Here is a 20624-nt window from a genome sequence, read left to right as displayed (position 1 = left end):
CTTGTCTAGCCAAGTCCCGAAAGGCAACTTTATCATTCACATCTATTTGAGAATATTCGAGAAAGTTTAGGGGAGATCACTCCTGGTTTATTTTGTTAATTTTTACTTTTCGTATACAGTGTATAGAAGAAGTATTGAAATCGTGCACAAAAAATAACATGAAACTATGACAGTGTTCACAGTTGTACACCTCAGTAGGCCTACTTCATCACACACGGAGTATAGGGGATTTATTTTTAATCGGTCAAAAATTCTAAATCAAGATTTATCAAAATTTTGGCGTTTTATGTGTATTCGAGTCAGAAAAACTGGGTTTTGTAATTCTGTCCGTGTGTATGTGTATGTGTATATGTGTCTGTAAACACGATAAATTGAGTACCGTTACATCTAGCAAGATGAAACTTCTTATACAAGTATTACATCAAAGTTGTAGTTCTATATTAACTTTTTAGCGATTTCCGATAACCGGAAGTGGAAGTTATTCAACTTTTAGTTTTTTAAAAGCCTATAACATGAGTAGTGTTTCAGATAGATAATTGAAATTTCACATATAAGTAAAACATATCATTTTCTGCCGTCTGTCAAGTTTTGTGTAATTTCCGTTGACCGGAAGTAGTAATTTACGCTATTTCCGATGTCTCAATAAAACGAAAATGAATTTATAAAGTACTAATAATATTTCACACAATTATACACATTTGTTTACCATTCACTTGATGCGCAATTCTTTTTTTCTACGACATTCTATTTTAAAAAGTTTAAGTAATTAAAAATTTGATTAAATATCATGTCTAATATCCCGCGTTGCCATCCCCCGTAGTGTTATAAAAGAATATTCGAGAAAGTTTAGAGTTAGATTGTAGTGAATTTATTATTTCTTTTTAATATAAATAGTTCCACTTTAAAAAAAAATGTGATAAACTTTTTTTATCGTTTTTTTATCTAAATTATGGTTAGGATTTGACCACCGTTGGTTTAGCCATGATTAGCCATGGGGATAGAGTTAGGCATTTACTTAGGGGTTTGAGATACCCCGTCCACCGTCAGGGCTTACATATGTTATTTTTTCTTATGTTTGTATGTGTGATTACTCCGCTTAATACTTGCAGAACTGACAAAGAAAGTTAGTATTATGTAATTTACTAACTTGTCATGTTTTAAAAACGAGGTCAATCAAAAACACATTATTTTAGGGAGAGCACGTGTTAAAAACACAGGGGACAAAATTCTGGTTTATAGATACAATATTAATCTAGATTGTAAGCAACAAACGAAATACTGATAGGAAAATGTGTACTATCTTCGATAATAGATAATTAGTGCCTTAGGCAGGAAATCCTGAGTGTGTTGTGGGCTCCTCGTGTTGGAGGTCTCAGTACATTTTATTTTTATCAGTGTTTAGCGTGGTTTTATTTTGTATGAAAGCGACTGCCAATGTTTCTCGTTTATTTTCTTTCATTTCGATTGAAACGAGATTATGGGTTTTGGCAGTTCCGGTATGTGTGTCGATATGTGATTTCTAATTTTCATGTACTTCGTAAAGCCCTGGCGTGTGTTTTAGGCCTCGAGGTATGTGGATATGTTTAGGTGGGTTTCCAAAACTGGTGTGAATGTGTGTGTGTGTGTGTGTTTTAAAATTATTATTTTACTTATGTTTTATTATTATTATGGGTCCCCAACGACGACTAAGTTTGGTTTAGTCTGAAATGGATTTCTGTAGGCCTAGGTTTAGTATATATATATAGATATATATATTCCTCGAGATTTAGTTAGTCGCTTTGAAATGAATGTGTGTAGATTCCTGTAAAGTCTAGTTGGATAACTCATGCTTTGTGTCTTCCACTGTCACACATCGTCATATTAAAAACGACGTCACAACTCAGGCAACAGAAACAGGTGAACTCTAATTCACATGCCCCTTGTCTAGCCAAGTCCCGAAAGGCAACTTTATCATTCACATCTATTTGAGAATATTCGAGAAAGTTTAGGGGAGATCACTCCTGGTTTATTTAGTTTATTTTTTATCTTTCGTATACAGTGTATAGAGGTAGTATTGTAATCGTGCACAAAAAATCACATGAAACTAAGACAGTGTTCACAGTTGTACACCTCAGTAGGCCTACTTCATCACACACGGAGTATAGGGGATTTATTTTTAATCGGTCAAAAATTCCAAATCAAGGTTTATCAAAAGTTTGGCGTTTTATGTGTATTCGAGTCAGAAAAACTGGGTTTTGTAATTCTGTCCGTGTGTATGTGTATGTGTATATGTGTCTGTAAACACGATAAATTGAGTACCGTTACATCTAGCAAGATGAAACTTCTTATACAAGTATTACATCAAAGTTGTAGTTCTATATTAACTTTTTAGCGATTTCCGATAACCGGAAGTGGAAGTTATTCAACTTTTAGTTTTTTAAAAGCCTATAACATGAGTAGTGTTTCAGATAGATAATTGAAATTTCACATATAAGTAAAACATATCATTTTCTGCCGTCTGTCAAGTTTTGTGTAATTTCCGTTGACCGGAAGTAGTAATTTACGCTATTTCCGATTTCTCAATAAAACGAAAATGAATTTATAAAGTACTAATAATATTTCACACAATTATACACATTTGTTTACCATTCACTTGATGCGCAATTCTTTTTTTCAACGACATTCTATTTTTAAAAGTTTAAGTAATTAAAAATTTGATTAAATATCATGTCTAATATCCCGCGTTGCCATCCCCCGTAGTGTTGTAAAAGAATATTCGAGAAAGTTTAGAGTTAGATTGTAGTGAATTTATTATTTCTTTTTAATATAAATAGTTCCACTTTAAAAAAAATGTGATAAACTTTTTTTATCGTTTTTTTATCTAAATTATGGTAAGAATTTGACCACCGTTGGTTTAGCCATGATTAGCCATGGGGATAGAGTTAGGCATTTACTTAGGGGTTTGAGATACCCCGTCCACTGTCAGGGCTTACATATGTTATTTTTTCTTATGTTTGTATGTGTGATTAGTCCGCTTAATACTTGCAGAACTGACAAAGAAAGTTAGTATTATGTAATTTACTAACTTGTCATGTTTTAAAAACGAGGTCAATCAAAAACACATTATTTTAGGGAGAGCACGTGTTAAAAACACAGGGGACAAAATTCTGGTTTATAGATGCAATATTAATCTAGATTGTAAGCAACAAACGAAATACTGATAGGAAAATGTGTACTATCTTCGATAATAGATAATTAGTGCCTTAGGCAGGAAATCCTGAGTGTGTTGTGGGCTCCTCGTGTTGGAGGTCTTAGTACATTTTATTTTTATCAGTGTTTAGCGTGGTTTTATTTTGTATGAAAGCGACTGCCAATGTTTCTCGTTTATTTTCTTTCATTTCGATTGAAACGAGATTATGGGTTTTGGCAGTTCCGGTATGTGTGTCGATATGTGATTTCTAATTTTCATGTACTTCGTAAAGCCCTGGCGTGTGTTTTAGGCCTCGAGGTATGTGGATATGTTTAGGTGGGTTTCCAAAACTGGTGTGAATGTGTGTGTGTGTGTTTTAAAATTATTATTTTACTTATGTTTTATTATTATTATGGGTCCCCAACGACGACTAAGTTTGGTTTAGTCTGAAATGGATTTCTGTAGGCCTAGGTTTAGTATATATATATATTCCTCGAGATTTAGTTAGTCGCTTTGAAATGAATGTGTGTAGATTCCTGTAAAGTCATGTTGGATAACTCATGCTTTGTGTCTTCCACTGTCACACATCGTCATATTAAAAACGACGTCACAACTCAGGCAACAGAAACAGGTGAACTCTAATTCACCTGCCCCTTGTCTAGCCAATCCCGAAAAGCAACTTTATCATTTACATCTATTTGAGAATATTCGAGAAAGTTTAGGGGAGATCACTCCTGGTTTATTTTGTTAATTTTTACTTTTCGTATACAGTGTATAGAAGAAGTATTGAAATCGTGCACAAAAAGTAACATGAAACTATGACAGTGTTCACAGTTGTACACCTCAGTAGGCCTACTTCATCACACACGGAGTATAGGGGATTTATTTTTAATCGGTCAAAAATTCTAAATCAAGATTTATCAAAATTTTGGCGTTTTATGTGTATTCGAGTCAGAAAAACTGGGTTTTGTAATTCTGTCCGTGTGTATGTGTATGTGTATATGTGTCTGTAAACACGATAAATTGAGTACCGTTACATCTAGCAAGATGAAACTTCTTATACAAGTATTACATCAAAGTTGTAGTTCTATATTAACTTTTTAGCGATTTCCGATAACCGGAAGTGGAAGTTATTCAACTTTTAGTTTTTTAAAAGCCTATAACATGAGTAGTGTTTCAGATAGATAATTGAAATTTCACATATAAGTAAAACATATCATTTTCTGCCGTCTGTCAAGTTTTGTGTAATTTCCGTTGACCGGAAGTAGTAATTTACGCTATTTCCGATTTCTCAATAAAACGAAAATGAATTTATAAAGTACTAATAATATTTCACACAATTATACACATTTGTTTACCATTCACTTGATGCGCAATTCTTTTTTTCTACGACATTCTATTTTAAAAAGTTTAAGTAATTAAAAATTTGATTAAATATCATGTCTAATATCCCGCGTTGCCATCCCCCGTAGTGTTATAAAAGAATATTCGAGAAAGTTTAGAGTTAGATTGTAATGAATTTATTATTTCTTTTTAATATAAATAGTTCCACTTTAAAAAAAAATGTGATAAACTTTTTTTATCGTTTTTTTATCTAAATTATGGTTAGGATTTGACCACCGTTGGTTTAGCCATGATTAGCCATGGGGATAGAGTTAGGCATTTACTTAGGGGTTTGAGATACCCCGTCCACCGTCAGGGCTTACATATGTTATTTTTTCTTATGTTTGTATGTGTGATTACTCCGCTTAATACTTGCAGAACTGACAAAGAAAGTTAGTATTATGTAATTTACTAACTTGTCATGTTTTAAAAACGAGGTCAATCAAAAACACATTATTTTAGGGAGAGCACGTGTTAAAAACACAGGGGACAAAATTCTGGTTTATAGATACAATATTAATCTAGATTGTAAGCAACAAACGAAATACTGATAGGAAAATGTGTACTATCTTCGATAATAGATAATTAGTGCCTTAGGCAGGAAATCCTGAGTGTGTTGTGGGCTCCTAGTGTTGGAGGTCTCAGTACATTTTATTTTTATCAGTGTTTAGCGTGGTTTTATTTTGTATGAAAGCGACTGCCAATGTTCCTCGTTTATTTTCTTTCATTTCGATTGAAACGAGATTATGTGTTTTGGCAGTTCCGGTATGTGTGTCGACATGTGATTTCTAATTTTCATGTACTTCGTAAAGCCCTGGCGTGTGTTTTAGGCCTCGATGTATGTGGATGTGTTTAGGTTGGTTTCCAAAACTGGTGTGAATGTGTGTGTGTGTGTGTGTGTTTTAAAATTATTATTTTACTTATGTTTTATTATTATTATGGGTCCCAAACGACGACTAAGTTTGGTTTAGTCTGAAATGGATTTCTGTAGGCCTAGGTTTAGTATATATATATATATATATATATTCCTCGAGATTTAGTTAGTCGCTTTGAAATGAATGTGTGTAGATTCCTGTAAAGTCATGTTGGATAACTCATGCTTTGTGTCTTCCACTGTCACACATCGTCATATTAAAAACGACGTCACAACTCAGGCAACAGAAACAGGTGAACTCTAATTCACATGCCCCTTGTCTAGCCAAGTCCCGAAAGGCAACTTTATCATTCACATCTATTTGAGAATATTCGAGAAAGTTTAGGGGAGATCACTCCTGGTTTATTTAGTTTATTTTTTATCTTTCGTATACAGTGTATAGAGGTAGTATTGTAATCGTGCACAAAAAATCACATGAAACTATGACAGTGTTCACAGTTGTACACCTCAGTAGGCCTACTTCATCACACACGGAGTATAGGGGATTTATTTTTAATCGGTCAAAAATTCCAAATCAAGGTTTATCAAAAGTTTGGCGTTTTATGTGTATTCGAGTCAGAAAAACTGGGTTTTGTAATTCTGTCCGTGTGTATGTGTATGTGTATATGTGTCTGTAAACACGATAAATTGAGTACCGTTACATCTAGCAAGATGAAACTTCTTATACAAGTATTACATCAAAGTTGTAGTTCTATATTAACTTTTTAGCGATTTCCGATAACCGGAAGTGGAAGTTATTCAACTTTTAGTTTTTTAAAAGCCTATAACATGAGTAGTGTTTCAGATAGATAATTGAAATTTCACATATAAGTAAAACATATCATTTTCTGCCGTCTGTCAAGTTTTGTGTAATTTCCGTTGACCGGAAGTAGTAATTTACGCTATTTCCGATGTCTCAATAAAACGAAAATGAATTTATAAAGTACTAATAATATTTCACACAATTATACACATTTGTTTACCATTCACTTGATGCGCAATTCTTTTTTTCTACGACATTCTATTTTAAAAAGTTTAAGTAATTAAAAATTTGATTAAATATCATGTCTAATATCCCGCGTTGCCATCCCCCGTAGTGTTATAAAAGAATATTCGAGAAAGTTTAGAGTTAGATTGTAGTGAATTTATTATTTCTTTTTAATATAAATAGTTCCACTAATAATCTTTTGTTTCTATCGTTTTTATCTAAATTATGGTTAGGATTTAACCACCATTGGTTAAGCCATGATTAGCCATGGGGGTAGAGTTAGGCATTTACTTAGGGGTTTGAGATACCCCGTCCACTGTCAGGACTTACATATGTTATTTTTTCTTATGTTTGTATGTGTGATCAGTCCGCTTAATACTTGCAGAACTGACAAAGAACGTTAATAGTATGTAATTTACTAAGTTTTATAAGCGAGGTCAATCAAAAACATATTTATTATTTTAGGAAGAGCACGCGTTAAGTACACTGGGGACAAAATTCTGGTTTATACATACAATATTAATCTTGATTATAAGCAACAAACGAAATACTGATAGGAAAATGTGTACAATCGTTGATAATAGATAAATTTGTGCCCTCCTTATCAGCCCCTTTATCGGTCTCTTTCAAAGAGCTACGGCTTTATCACTTTTTTTTACTATAATTTTGAGATAAACCTAGTCGTAGCTTTGAAGCTCCCATTTGGCATCTAGGTGAGGTTTTAATTTTTATTTCAAATACATAAAAACAACGTCACTAACCGACCTGTCACTTCCAACATCTAGGCCTAACATTCAAAACACGTTATATCCTACCTAATTAATGATTTCGAACTATGCAAATAGCGGACCAGTAGGTCTATACATGGGTGGGTGGGTGGGTGGGTGGATGGATAAGATTTAGAAACATTTTCTTTACATTTTAATGAATTGGTCAACTTGATATAGATTTATATTTCTCTTGTCAAAATATGTTCTTATAATTTTTTGATAAAGTAGCTTGATAAAAACGTGTATATTGTCCATAAAATTCACTAAAGGGATTTGTTCAATTTATAAACATATCTTAATTGGCCAATCTCACACCTGTGATTTGAAATCACATTCTAATTAAATAACCTTTACATTTTTTGCATAGCTTAAGTGACTTGTAATAACCTATTTATTTTCGCTTGTATTAGTAATAATATTTGCATTTATTAATATGACTTATAGAACTGGATATAGATATTATATTTAAACATTTATTTCATTGTAGTGATTTTTTTTCAGTAATTTTTTTAGTCAGTGTTTTTAATATTTTATTGTTACCTTAGGAACTAAAATAATGTTTGAAGCTTATTACTGTTCATTTATTTGTAAACATATGTTCAGATATTTTGCATTTTTTTATCAATGAATCGGTATCTGTAAAAAGAAATTACTTATATTGTTTTAGATTTTTTGTGTGGTCAGATGATACCTAATTTTCTTTATACTAAAATAACTATGAACCCATTTTTAAATACAAAATGTGTGTATTCCTTAAGATTTATAATAAAAACATTTAAAATATTATTTTTTAAACTTTCATTGTGTATAAGTAAACATATTTTCTTCTGAATGGGATGTATGAAATCTTTATATTCGTACACACATCTTAGCCCAAATTATGGATTACCCGAAACCACATAAAGATAAATGGGATACATCTTTGAGCAGGGAACTTTCTGCTTCTGAAAACTGTTTTACAATTGAAACGTAGAGGAGTACCATTAATAACATATTAAGTAACAATTATAATATAATGTTTTTACTCGACGCCAAGTAACATTGTACAAGCTAAACATCTCATGAGATGGTCAATGAACCTGTACTGTGGGAAATAAAGGTTAGAATCTTGGCGTATGTATTTTTTAGAAGTTTTTCATTTGAATACAAATGTAAGGTAATTTACTTTCTTGGTTATCTAATAAAAATTTTGTGGGTAACGAATAAAAATGTATATTTCAAAATTGAAAACAAATAGATTATGTGGTAGCCTTCGTGCCTACTATTATTACCGTATTTGAATAAATTGAAATTGAAATTGAAATAACTTTTGTTGTGGAATGAACGTTGAAATATTTTAAATTTAATTATGATTTTTTTCTACATTCTATTATTTTACATCAGAAGGGAGAAAACTATTGTTTACCAGCAACACCATAAAAGTGGCAGTTAGTTTTTCTACACATGCTATTGCAATATTTTTAAAAAAATCATTTTATAAGTAATACAAAGTTCAAAATTGAACTTAATATTTTAATAACAAGCATACGCACTGATAACAAAATGTATTCCTTTTTAATAAGAAATAAATCAATTTACAAGTTTCAAAAAAAGGTTATAATAGTTTTTAAATACTTTCTTGTAATAATACTTTGATGCAAGTTTATTAGATTCAATTACAAAACCGTTATTTAAGAAATCATTTTCTTACTAGTAATGAAATGATAATTATATTGAGGTGCTAATTACAAATTTAAAAAACGTTAACTATTAGGTAATTTACAATTTGTTAAAAGTGCTATTTGAGAGAAATAATGGTTTTACCAAATTATGTAAACGGAAGTAAATCTACATATTAAACTTTTTAACAAATCTTTCATTGTGGGTTGCAAGACACTTCTTTTAAATCCTACATTTAGGCTACACAATAAAAACTCCAACCTATGATTATGGGGTTGAAACGAGCCAGAAAATGGATATAAAATCTAAGTAAACGTGTGGATGTTAAGTCTAAGTAAACGTGTGGATGTTAGGTCTAAGTAAACGTGTGGATGTTAGGTCTAGGTAAACGTGTGGATGTAAGGTCTAACTAAACGTGTGGATGTTAGGTCTAAGTAAACGTGTGGATGTTAGGTCTAAGTAAACGTGTGGATGTTAGGTCTAGGTAAACGTGTGGATGTAAGGTCTAACTAAACGTGTGGATGTTAGGTCTAAGTAAACGTGTGGATGTTAGGTCTAAGTAAACGTGTGGATGTTAGGTCTGAATAACGTGTGGATGTTAGGTCTAAGTAAACGTGTGGATGTTAGGTCTAAGTAAACGTGTGGATGTTAGGTCTAAGTAAACGTGTGGATGTTAGGTCTAGGTAAACGTGTGGATGTTAGGTCTAGGTAAACGTGTGGATGTTAGGTCTAAGTAAACGTGTGGATGTTAGGTCTAAGTAAACGTGTGGATGTTAGGTCTAAGTAAATGTGTGGATGTTAGGTCTAGGTAAACGTGTGGATGTTAGGTCTAAGTAAACGTGTGGATGTTAGGTCTAAGTAAACTTGTGGATGTTAGGTCTAAGTAAACGTGTGGATGTTAGGTCTAAGTAAACGTGTGGATGTTAGGTCTAAGTAAACGTGTGGATGTTAGGTCTAGGTAAACGTGTGGATGTTAGGTCTAAGTAAACGTGTGGATGTTAGGTCTAAGTAAACGTGTTGATGTTAGGTCTAAGTAAACGTGTGGATGTTAGATCCAAAAACACTTTTGACGGAGTTCCATCACACTGCTTACAACATGAACACCATCATCACATAAACATTATTGGGGTCGTGGGGGCACCACCGCAGACTTTATAATTGTCCTCTGTACATTTCGGTCCACTACAGCTCTGTACTGACACGGGCAGCCCAGTCCAGTCCTTGATGTCTTCCATCCAGTGACGACTTTGCCTTCCCCTTCTCCTTCTTGGCACTTGCAATATTCTTTTGCATAGTAATTGAACGTTTAATGTTGTAACATGTAACCAAATCAATTCTCTTGTTTTGATTATGCTCAGTAGACTCTCTGTGTATTATAGACGCCCAAAGCGACCAATCACATTAGTGGACCTTTCCTGGATTTTTCTAATAAGGTATGTGATCTGTGTACTAGATCCCGAGGAGTCGTGGAGGTATCCCATTTTCAGGGCGTGGAATATATATTTCCTATTACAGACATCTAAACCTATTTATCCCAGATTGGGAACCTGCTTGTCCTTTGTATAGCGTAATTTAAACAATAAACTTCATAATAAAAGTAAATTACAAGAAAAACATAAAAGATTTCAGTCTAAGTGAAAAAAAAAACAATAAAGGTTGTAAGGCCAACACCGTTTAATAGCTTATTTAATTTCAACGGGAGAGAGAAAAATGTAAAGTGTGCAACTAAAACGTGATTAAATTGGAAGCTTTAACAGAGTACTCTGAAAAAATGGGATCAACACTAGCTCAAAATAATTAGGATGACCCTAGAACCAAACTCAGTAGAAAATAGGAGCATTCCTACCATCAGAATGTGAAGAAAAATGGGATGATCACTAGAACTACAAGAATCCACGAGTATCCTGTTGAATAAAAAAAATAAACGTTATAAACAGCTATATATGCACATTGATATTTGTTTGTAAATGAAAAAGTGCTATTTTCATGTAGTTTAATTTATTCAAAGTTTTTGTTTAGCATTCTCGGTTAGTGTGTGTGTGTGCGTGTGTGTGTGTGCGTGTGTGTGTGCGAGTCCGTGCATGCATGTGCGTGCGCGTCCACAAATTCTGGGATATTAATTTAATCTTTTTCCAATTGTCGGATTGTTGTTTTTCAATCTGCAGTCTTTACAGCTAATATTTAATTACATTTTTTAAAATCTTTACCTTTTAAATGACTTGTTTGCTGCTCATTGGTCGAGTAACTTATAGTTAGAGTCCCGCTTAAGTTGTAGCACATGACGTGGCGTGTGTTCGGCATTCTGATCTCCACCGTGTTATCCTCGGGATTTAAACCTACAAAAGGTTTTTAAAAGTTATTCACACAATATGTGTCCTTATGAGTTTTGTTAAAGTGAAAGTTACAGTTATGGTAACCACATCCATGGTTGTTAGTTTTCGGCATTTAGTTAAAGTAAGAATTGTAGGTATATTGTAGGTCAGTCTGCAACGATTTCCCGGAAGAGATGCCAAAGTCGATATTTTTCCCTAAAGCTATATGGTAAAAATTTTGTTTGTGCAAGCTAAGCAGTCTTCCATTTATGAAGTCCACTAAAAAATGACCTTTGGAACTCCTCTCGACTCCCTGTCCATAAGGACAGGGAGTCGAGAGGGGTAGGACGAGGGGTTTTGTAGGACGATATGGTTAAAGTAAAGTTTCCCTTTTCAAACCTGACAGTCTATGGGGCAAGTGAAGTAGAGTTCACTTGTTTCTGTGACTTCGGCATATGAAGAGATAGTGTGGTCAGCACTATGCCCAGCCGCCTTTACTTTCCCTAACGTGAGTTAGGTACCCATCAGAGTTGTGTGGACTCAGAGACGATCTACTGACTTGAAACCGGATTCGAAATCGAGACTTAGGGGTTAGCAGTCCAGCTCTCTACCGCTAAACCACTCCGTCCCATGGTTAACAACAAATTAACCCCCCCCCCCATCTCAAGATATACGAGCTATTAAAAGCACTAAATGTGTTTGGGCCTTATTTTTGTGTCAAAGCATCTTAGATTAGAGATGTAGTAGAAATACCATGCAAACGAAACAGGATTTGATTACTAAGAAAGGAATTAATTTAATTTAAAATAAAATAGACAGGTTAAAATAAATAAATGAATAAAGAATAAATGGTTCTGGTGCCCATTTATATATATATATATATATATATATATATATATATATATATATATATGTGTGTGTGTGTGTAGCCTATATATTTTACGGACAAATGATCTAAAGAAGAAAGACATCAGGATAAAATATATCATGACAAATGATATAATAGACTAATGATCTTAGACTAATTATCTCAGACAAAATATCTCACAGCAAATTATTTATAGTATTTAGGATGATTTTAGTAGATGTAACATTTTTTAAAATTGAATGTCATGTGGATTTTATTTACCTTTTTATTTACACATTATTGTGAGATATAATAAATGAATTTGTCGAACTTAATAAACAAAGCATCAAAAGACAAAGTAAACTTATCTTTAAAAAAAAAAAGCATTTATATTAGACAGAAAAATTGCATAAAACAAATACAATGATGATATCCTTAACCACATTATTGTCGAAACACGTGAAACAGTTGTTTTTTTTTAAAAAGGACGTTCGGGTCTACAGGTTTGTAATGTGATATCGGTTTTAAAAGCATCATCAACGTTAACTTTTTTCTTGTCTAGCTGTTGTTAAAAGTGCAGATGCCCCTCTGCGATATATAAAACAGGTAATCGCTGAGTAATCACCACTCCTATGTTGGTGGACACGATGAATAACATTGCTAAGACATTTACGCGCGATCGCTAAAGTGTGGCCGGAGAATAATTAATTATTAAACTTAAGTTGCTGGCTGTATTGTCCACGTAGGGCGGGTGTCTTTGCCTTTCCTGCCGATCCGCCAACAAAGCGAGCCACCACCTTGCAACGAAGGTGTGTTTTCATGGCTACAGGACATTACCACCTCCCGTCAATCCCCCCCGGACATTCTCCCCCCCCCCCCCCATATTCCCCCCCCCCCCTCCGAGCAATAATACCTCTGTCAATTACCCCCTGTCAATTACCCCCCCCCCTATGTAATTACGCCACCCCCAAACTATATATATATATATATATATATATATATATATATATATATATATATATATATATATATATATATATATATATATATATATACATAACAAAATCTAAATGTACAAACATGAATAAAGTTTAAAATTAGCAACATAATTATACATTTTTGAATTTTTATTTTCTGAAAAAAGAAAAACAAAAGGAAAACTTACAAACATTCAAAAATACATACAACAAAATCTAAATGAACTTACATGAATAAAATTTAAAAAAAAATAGACAACATAAAATTGTACATTTCTGAATTAGATAATGGATGAAAACTTACAGACATTTACATTTGAAAATTGTAAGCTATCCCTCTTAAATAGTCCATGTGATTTCTGTTGGCAAAGTCCTTAACGATGTTAAAAATACGAGAATCGCTGTTACGATATTTAATTCATGGTGGTTCTACTGGATGTCCGCTAAGCCGCTGACCGATGACCACTTTGTGAAAACCTTGCTCGCGTTTGAGATTATTGATGAAGTGCTGGATATCAGGATGGTCAGCAGCAACTGCAGCTTGCATTTAACGGTGCCAACCCGTTGCGAGGTAACTTAATTTCCACCCTGTGGTGTATGTTCCAGATGTGAGGCTTATAAAGGGGAACAGCTCGGCCTCGATTTCTTACTCTTCCAATGTAATTATCCTCAAAATAATCCAGCAGTTGTAGCATTTCATTGGTATTTTCCGTATGTTCTCGAAGTTCTTCAAACACATCTACAACATCTGCTATTGGCACAAAAGCCAAAGCACCTATCATCCTTACCATGACGGCATAATCTGCTTCATCCACGTAAAACGTAAAACAATCCGGCTTTGTCTGAGAAAATTTGTCTGAGATATTTGTCCTGAGATCCTTTGTCATGGAACCATATATATATATATATATATATATATATATATATATATATATATATATATATATATATATATATAGTTAAATAGATATAATTTACAGGGGTCCCAACAAATTTTTTTTTAGCAACTGCTATGTTTATTACCCATGTTGCAGCGCTCAAATTCGCCATTCTCTTGATATTTTCTCCAGATGGTCAAAGACTCGCGGCCGAAGTATTTTCTACAATAATCATCAGTCACCCCATCAGCGGCACAGCTCAAAGTCCACGTCCTATCACTGTAATTTATTTAGACATTTCTGCTGAACGGCATTTAACAGTCAAACGCTTCACAACAAAATTCCTTAAAAACTAACCCACCGTGTCACTGAAAATCATCGTAGCCATTTAATAACAAATGCGTTTTTTCGCAAATCATTTTCTAGTCAACCGATTAAATTTGATAAATGAAATTGGTATCAAATTAAAATTAAATAAAGGAGTATTTAACTGTAAAGTCATCTTGAACAATAATGAAGTTTAAAATCTTAGGCGACACCCTAATCCTATAACCCTATAACCGGTGGCTTTCTAGAGCGCACCGAGACGCACTAGATAAATGGACGCACGCCGAAGTGTGCCTACCAGTGTTTCTTCCAGACTTTTTTCTCCGAGGGTGCACTTGAAATTTTCGGAGAGGGCGGGCGGTAGACTTTCTTCGGGGGGGGGGGGGGCGGACACTGTTAAAAGTATATATTCTCTATATAAATTATATAAATTTCATTTTGTTGGGGGGGAGGCGGGGGAGGCGGTAGAAATTTTTCGGGGGGGGGGGCTTTGCCAAAGCCCCCCCCCCCCCCCGAAGTGATGCCTGGAAGAAACTCTGCACCCTATAACCCTATAACCGGTGGCTTTCTAGAGCGCACCGAGACGCACTAGACACATGGACGCACGCCGAAGTGTGCCTACCTCACTATTACTGAGGTTGACTCAAGAATTCCATACAGCACCCAATGAACAAACCAGCGCCATTACAACTCAGATCCCAATGAATATAGCGCATGCCTTCCTTACATTAAAATAACTCAATTTTACAAAACAATGCCCCGCGTTTAAAAAACACAACTGGTAACGCATGGATGTAAGCTGTTAAAAGGATTGCATAAGCAAGCAGTAGCGTGTGGGACGGGATGGCTAGTAGGAATATAAATCAACGGATGAGTTGTTTTTTTTTTAATTAAATTTAGTTGTATATAATTCAGTAATACAATTACGCAAATGTGGTTTTTAAATTTATTTTCCTATTTATTTTGACGGCTAAGCGCCTCTCCCATGTAGCGCCTACAGTCGATTCGGTAACCAATATGTCGGACATTACTTTACATGTTGTTTTAGTTATATTTAGGGATTGTTCTTACCTACAAAGGAGAATAGGCTTATCCGCTTCAAAGCATGGTACAATATATCCGCAGCGAGGTGTTTCTAAAAGAAAAGAAAAGAAGACAGTTTACAGTATGATAAACATTACTACATTGAAATTTATATTTAAAAAATAGTTACTTACAGTTAATACAAAAAACAACGACATGTATATACAGTACCATGAATGTATGGGTTCCTCGATACAGTTTTATTAAATGCTAATTAAGATATAATAAATTATAAAAACCTTCATAACTATAAGCTTTTAAAAGCACTGCGAAAAAATAAAAGATTTACTTGGTTGTAAGATTTCTCACATATTTCGTCGACCAAAACTTTTATTAAAGGAAGCAAGTTTGTTTTATTTTAAATCTTACTGTTTTTTTTTAAAGTGAAAAATAAACATGTATACAAATTCTTCATTCCAGTAAGTCGTTCTAGACAAAGTTGACACTTCCCAGGCTACGGCTATAAATATGTGCTTTAAAACCTGATTAGTAGCTTGCAACCTGTTAAAGAGAGTTATCTGCCTTTTGTGATTTCGTGAACAAAGTTCAGGCAAGAAATCAATCAGCCGTGACATTTCAGCCATCTGATCGAGTGATCGATAAATTGTCTTGTTACCTCCTCATAGTTTCCAAATCTTATAATTTTTAATGAATGATTTAGCACTTTATTAAATTTAAAATAAAGCTGGAGTGATCTCATCTAAACTTTCTCGTAATTTACATTTTTTTAAAATATATCAGAATAGTATAGAAAAAAATAATTGCACGTCAAATGAATGTAAACAATGCGTGTATAATAATGAAGACAATGATTGCTTTATAATTACTAGCTGGTCTTGGTCGATCAATGTACGTTTCGTAGCATGGTACGAGGTCTAATCTGGTTTGATCAAAACAAAATCCTAATTCACATTTAGGGTCCAAATCTGGGAAATATTTTTAAGAATTGCTTATTGATTTTAGATAGAAAATTTTTAGATATGTTGTGCATGTTTGTATATTAATAGCATGTAAAACTAAATTATATCATATCTAACATAATATATATATATATATATATATATATATATATATATATATATATATATATATATATATATATATAATTACGAACGTCCGCCCAGATATCGCTTCTCCCCAACTCGCGTCGTCATCCAAACCGCCGCCGAACGACACATTTTCCCGGCCGGTAACAGTATCCACAACTATGTTATGCTTAACAGTATCCACAACTATATTATACTTAACAGTATCCACAACTATATTATACTTAACAGTATCCACAACTATTTTATAAATAACAGTATCCACAACTATGTTATACTTAACAGTATCCACAACTATTTTATACATAACAGTATCCACAACTATTTTATACTTAACAGTATCCACAACTATTTTATACTTAACAGTATCCTCAACTATGTTATACTTAACAGTATCCACAACTATTTTATACTTAACAGTATCCTCAACTATTTTATACTTAACAGTATCCTCAACTATTTTATACTTAACAGTATCCTCAACTATTTTATACTTAACAGTATCCTCAACTATGTAATACTTAACAGTATCCACAACTATTTTATACTTAACAGTATCCTCAACTATTTTATACTTAACAGTATCTACAACTATTTTATACTTAACAGTATCCTCAACTATTTTATACTTAACAGTATCCTCAACTATGTTATACTTAACAGTATCCACAACTATTTTATACTTAACAGTATCCTCAACTATTTTATACTTAACAGTATCCTCAACTATTTTATACTTAACAGTATCCTCAACTATTTTATACTTAACAGTATCCTCAACTATGTAATACTTAACAGTATCCACAACTATTTTATACTTAACAGTATCCACAACGAGCGAACTCTCCGCCATTCTGTAGTGTCGACAACACACTTTGAGCCAACCAGAGTCTACCTTTGTTACATGGGTTGCTTTGTATGATTCGGTGAGCGCATTTGGCGAACTCAAAACTTTCCCTAAAGCACAAATGGAGATTTAGATATTCATCATTTTATATTGAAGTGTATGTGATATAAAAAATTATACACGCAGGTACAGAAACATATACAGATGTACGTCAACCCTGAAGGTGACTACTTTAACGCTTATACAAAAACCTAGATAGCTAGGTAAAACCATAGAATATATATATATATATATATATATATATATATATATATATATATATATATATATATATATATATATATATACATATATACATATATATATATACATATATATATATATATATATATATATATATATATATATATATATATATATATATACATATAAACATATACATATAAATATATATTATAGTGTATCATTGTATTTATATAATATATTAGAAAAATTATTACCAGCACAGCATTATATATATATATATATATATATATATATATATATATATATATATATATATATATATATATATATATATATATATATATATATATATATTATATATATATATATATATATATATATATATGTGTGTGTATATCATTGTATTTATATAATATATTAGAAAAATTATTACCAGCACAGCATTTTAGACATAGTTCCCAGTGGCAGACATTGCATATTAATGTTCGTACCACATGTGGTTGTTTCGACTGGTTTCGTTGTAGTTCTTTCCGTTACTGGTTTAGCTGTAGTTCTTTCCGTTACTGGTTTAACTGTAGTTCTTTCCGTTACTCGTTTCGTTGTAGTTCTTTCCGTTACTGGTTTAGCTGTAGTTCTTTCCGTTACTAGTTTAGTCGTAGTTCTTTCCGTTAGTGGTTTAACTGTAGTTCCTTCCGTTTTTGGAATAACTGTAACACACTGTTAACTTTTGTATATTTCTTTACGTAAAACAGTTTGTAAACAAACATATAAACAAAAATATCCTAAAGAAAAACAGTCTATAATACCACATTTTACTCACACATTTCAGGCCGATTGTGATCTGTTAAACAAAGAAAAAAAAAGATTTGTTGAATAGTCGCCAGGAAAAAAACCACAGCATTTTAAAAACATACATTTACACACACAACTACAAACTCGCACTTAAGCACACACACATACACACACACATAGAGATGCCTGGAAGAAACTATATATATATATATATATATATATATATATTTATATATATATATATATATATATATATATATATATATATATATACAGTTTCTTCCAGGCATCTCTTATCTGCCTTTTCTTATTTCGTGATCAACGTGTAGGCAAAAATTCAACCACAGAGTTTCTTCCAGGCATTTCTTCGGGCTTTGCGCACCCCCCCCCCCCCCCCCGAAGAATGTCCCGTCCCCCCCCTTCCCGAACAAAATGGAATTTATATAGAAAATATATACTTTTAACAGTGTCCCACCCCCCCCCCCCACCCCCGCCCCGGAAATTTTAGTCCGCCCCATCCTAATATTTCAAGTGTCCCCCCATACATACACTGCATGTATGAATGTATGTATGTGTGTGTATGTGTGTGTGTGTTTACCTTTATGCGCATCGTCTCTTGTGTTTATTGCTTCTGTGAAATATAAAATAAAATAAAGTTAATCGTGCGAATGTTGGAATATACCCGTGTTTTCTGACAGCGTGTCTTGTAAAGGTTTGTTTAGTGCGTTCTTTTATTGTTCCTTTCACCGCACTTACGAAAGAGACCTATTAGGTAAGGTGGCGCTCAAGATTTTAAACTTGATCATTTTTCAAGATGACTTAATTAAAAACTACATTTATTTACCTTTTCATTGATATCAATTTAATTATCAAAATAAATCGGTAGCCTAGAAAATGATTTGTGAAATTAGATTCTAGCTCCATGTATAAATACTGCTATAACGTAAGAATCTAGCCTACTCTGTTTATTTAATCTTACCGTGAAGAATAGAAGCAATTATAATACACCTGAAAAAGACAGTCAGAGTGTTCATCTTACAAGAATAATGCAAGTCTACAAATGTATTGAGAGATTTTTAAAGACGGCTAAATGGAAAGCGAAGACATATTTGAAATTAAAGGAAACCTATTCGCACATCCGTGCGCACCATACCTTTTTCTTTTTTCATCACTTTGAAAAAATTTGGTGTGCACAGAACCTATGAATAAAACACAATAAACACAAATAGTAATATCTTGCTTTAAAAAGAATGAACTCACAAGTGACAATTCTTCTTCTTCTTCGTTCTTAATTTTTACTGTTGGGAGGTATCGAGCCTTATCAGCCAGAGGGTTTGAACTCGAGACTTTTTCGAATGTATCAGCCAAAAGCTTTTTGCCGACTCGACCACGCCCCCATCACGATTAATGATACGTGTCAACTGTTTATGCGTCATTGAGGTCATTGACTCCGACTTCTGCGTGCTGGACTCACAATAACAAATGTGAATATTTAAAATAACTTTTGTTAAAAGTAAAATGAACACAAAACAATATTGTGCAATAGGATTGAAAGTCTATGTAATCATACTAAAATTTTTTTTAAATATCTTCAAAGACATATGGCAAGCCATACAATTATATTTTAGCCGTAGAAAACCCTTAAATTTTTATATTATCAATTCAAATATTTAATAATAGACCTTAACCACTCCTTGGAGTAAACCGGATTGGCCAGAGAGTAATGCAATGAATGTCACATCAATTGTTTTCCATGATAAAATACACTATAGCGGTCGATGGGGTGTAGCCAAGTAGTTTAGAAATAATATAACAACCCTTATCACCACCAGTGCCGGTGCCAGGTTATTTAGCGCCCTAGGAAAAACTTATTAAAATCGCCCCCCTCCGCAATTTTTTTCGGGGACAAACTTTCGATTTGCATCCCCCCCCCCTCAAACATTCAATTTGTTTTTCCAACCCATTTTGGCGCCCCCCTATTGACTGCGCCCTAGGCGACCACCTAGTTCACCTTATAGGTAGCGCCGGCCCTGATCACAACTACACACTGACTCTACCAATCCAAAGTAAAAACAAAAGTGTTAGGTAAACTACTATTATATTACTGGTAATTATTTGAATATTTCTAGCCTTAGTAAAACAGGAAGTCATTTTGTACTTGTTTCTCAAATTTTATAAAATATTCGATTATGGTTGAAAAATATGATTTCTGGCAACAACCCTTTGGAACCAGCTTGGCGTGGCCTAGCGGTGGAGTGCTAGACTGCTAATCCGATAGTTTCTAGTTCGAATCCGGGTTCAAGTTAGCGGAACGTCCCCCCAACTCTGATGGGTACTTAACTCACGTTAGGGAAAGTAAACGCCGCAGTGCATAGTGCTGGCCACAT

At 33.3% G+C, this 20624-nt stretch overlaps 1 protein-coding gene across 2 annotated transcripts; it reads right to left on the bottom strand.

The window, feature by feature from the left end:
- Positions 1-10551: 10551 nt before the first annotated feature.
- Positions 10552-19339, bottom strand: LOC131928172 (uncharacterized). 2 transcript variants are annotated; one of them, XM_059284113.1, is made up of 10 exons: positions 19217-19339; positions 18836-18868; positions 18266-18286; positions 17879-18152; positions 17176-17309; positions 16134-16232; positions 15295-15358; positions 14042-14175; positions 11090-11218; positions 10552-10786 (listed from the first exon to the last, which is right to left on the bottom strand). In XM_059284113.1, the coding sequence occupies exons 1-10, from the start codon at positions 19269-19271 to the stop codon at positions 10731-10733; spliced, it is 999 nt and encodes a 332-aa protein (XP_059140096.1). In that variant the 5' UTR covers positions 19272-19339; the 3' UTR covers positions 10552-10730. The 2 variants fall into 2 exon arrangements, with proteins under 2 accessions (XP_059140096.1, XP_059140097.1); XM_059284114.1 differs by having other exon boundaries at positions 17879-18162; positions 19217-19338.
- Between the last annotated feature and the right edge of the window lie 1285 nt (positions 19340-20624).

Source organism: Physella acuta, unplaced genomic scaffold (genome assembly GCF_028476545.2).
Source record: "Physella acuta isolate Inbredline_101_S28 unplaced genomic scaffold, ASM2847654v3 ptg001468l, whole genome shotgun sequence".
In the NCBI taxonomy this organism is placed as follows: domain Eukaryota; kingdom Metazoa; phylum Mollusca; class Gastropoda; family Physidae; genus Physella; species Physella acuta.
Note: the sequence above shows the minus strand (reverse complement) of the source record. Positions and strands in the feature narration are given on the sequence as shown.

What these genes read in the sequence shown, in the direction of transcription:
- LOC131928172 (XM_059284113.1), bottom strand. Translation starts at nt 19,271, where the DNA reads ATGAACACTCTGACTGTCTTTTTCAGGTGTATTATAATTGCTTCTATT. An exon ending in ATTTGAGCGCTGCAACATGG is followed by an intron (nt 11,219 to 14,041) that starts GTAATAAACATA and finishes AACCTTTTGTAG; the next exon opens with GTTTAAATCCCGAGGATAAC. An exon ending in GCAAACAAGTCATTTAAAAG is followed by an intron (nt 10,787 to 11,089) that starts GTAAAGATTTTA and finishes TTTATTCAACAG; the next exon opens with GATACTCGTGGATTCTTGTA.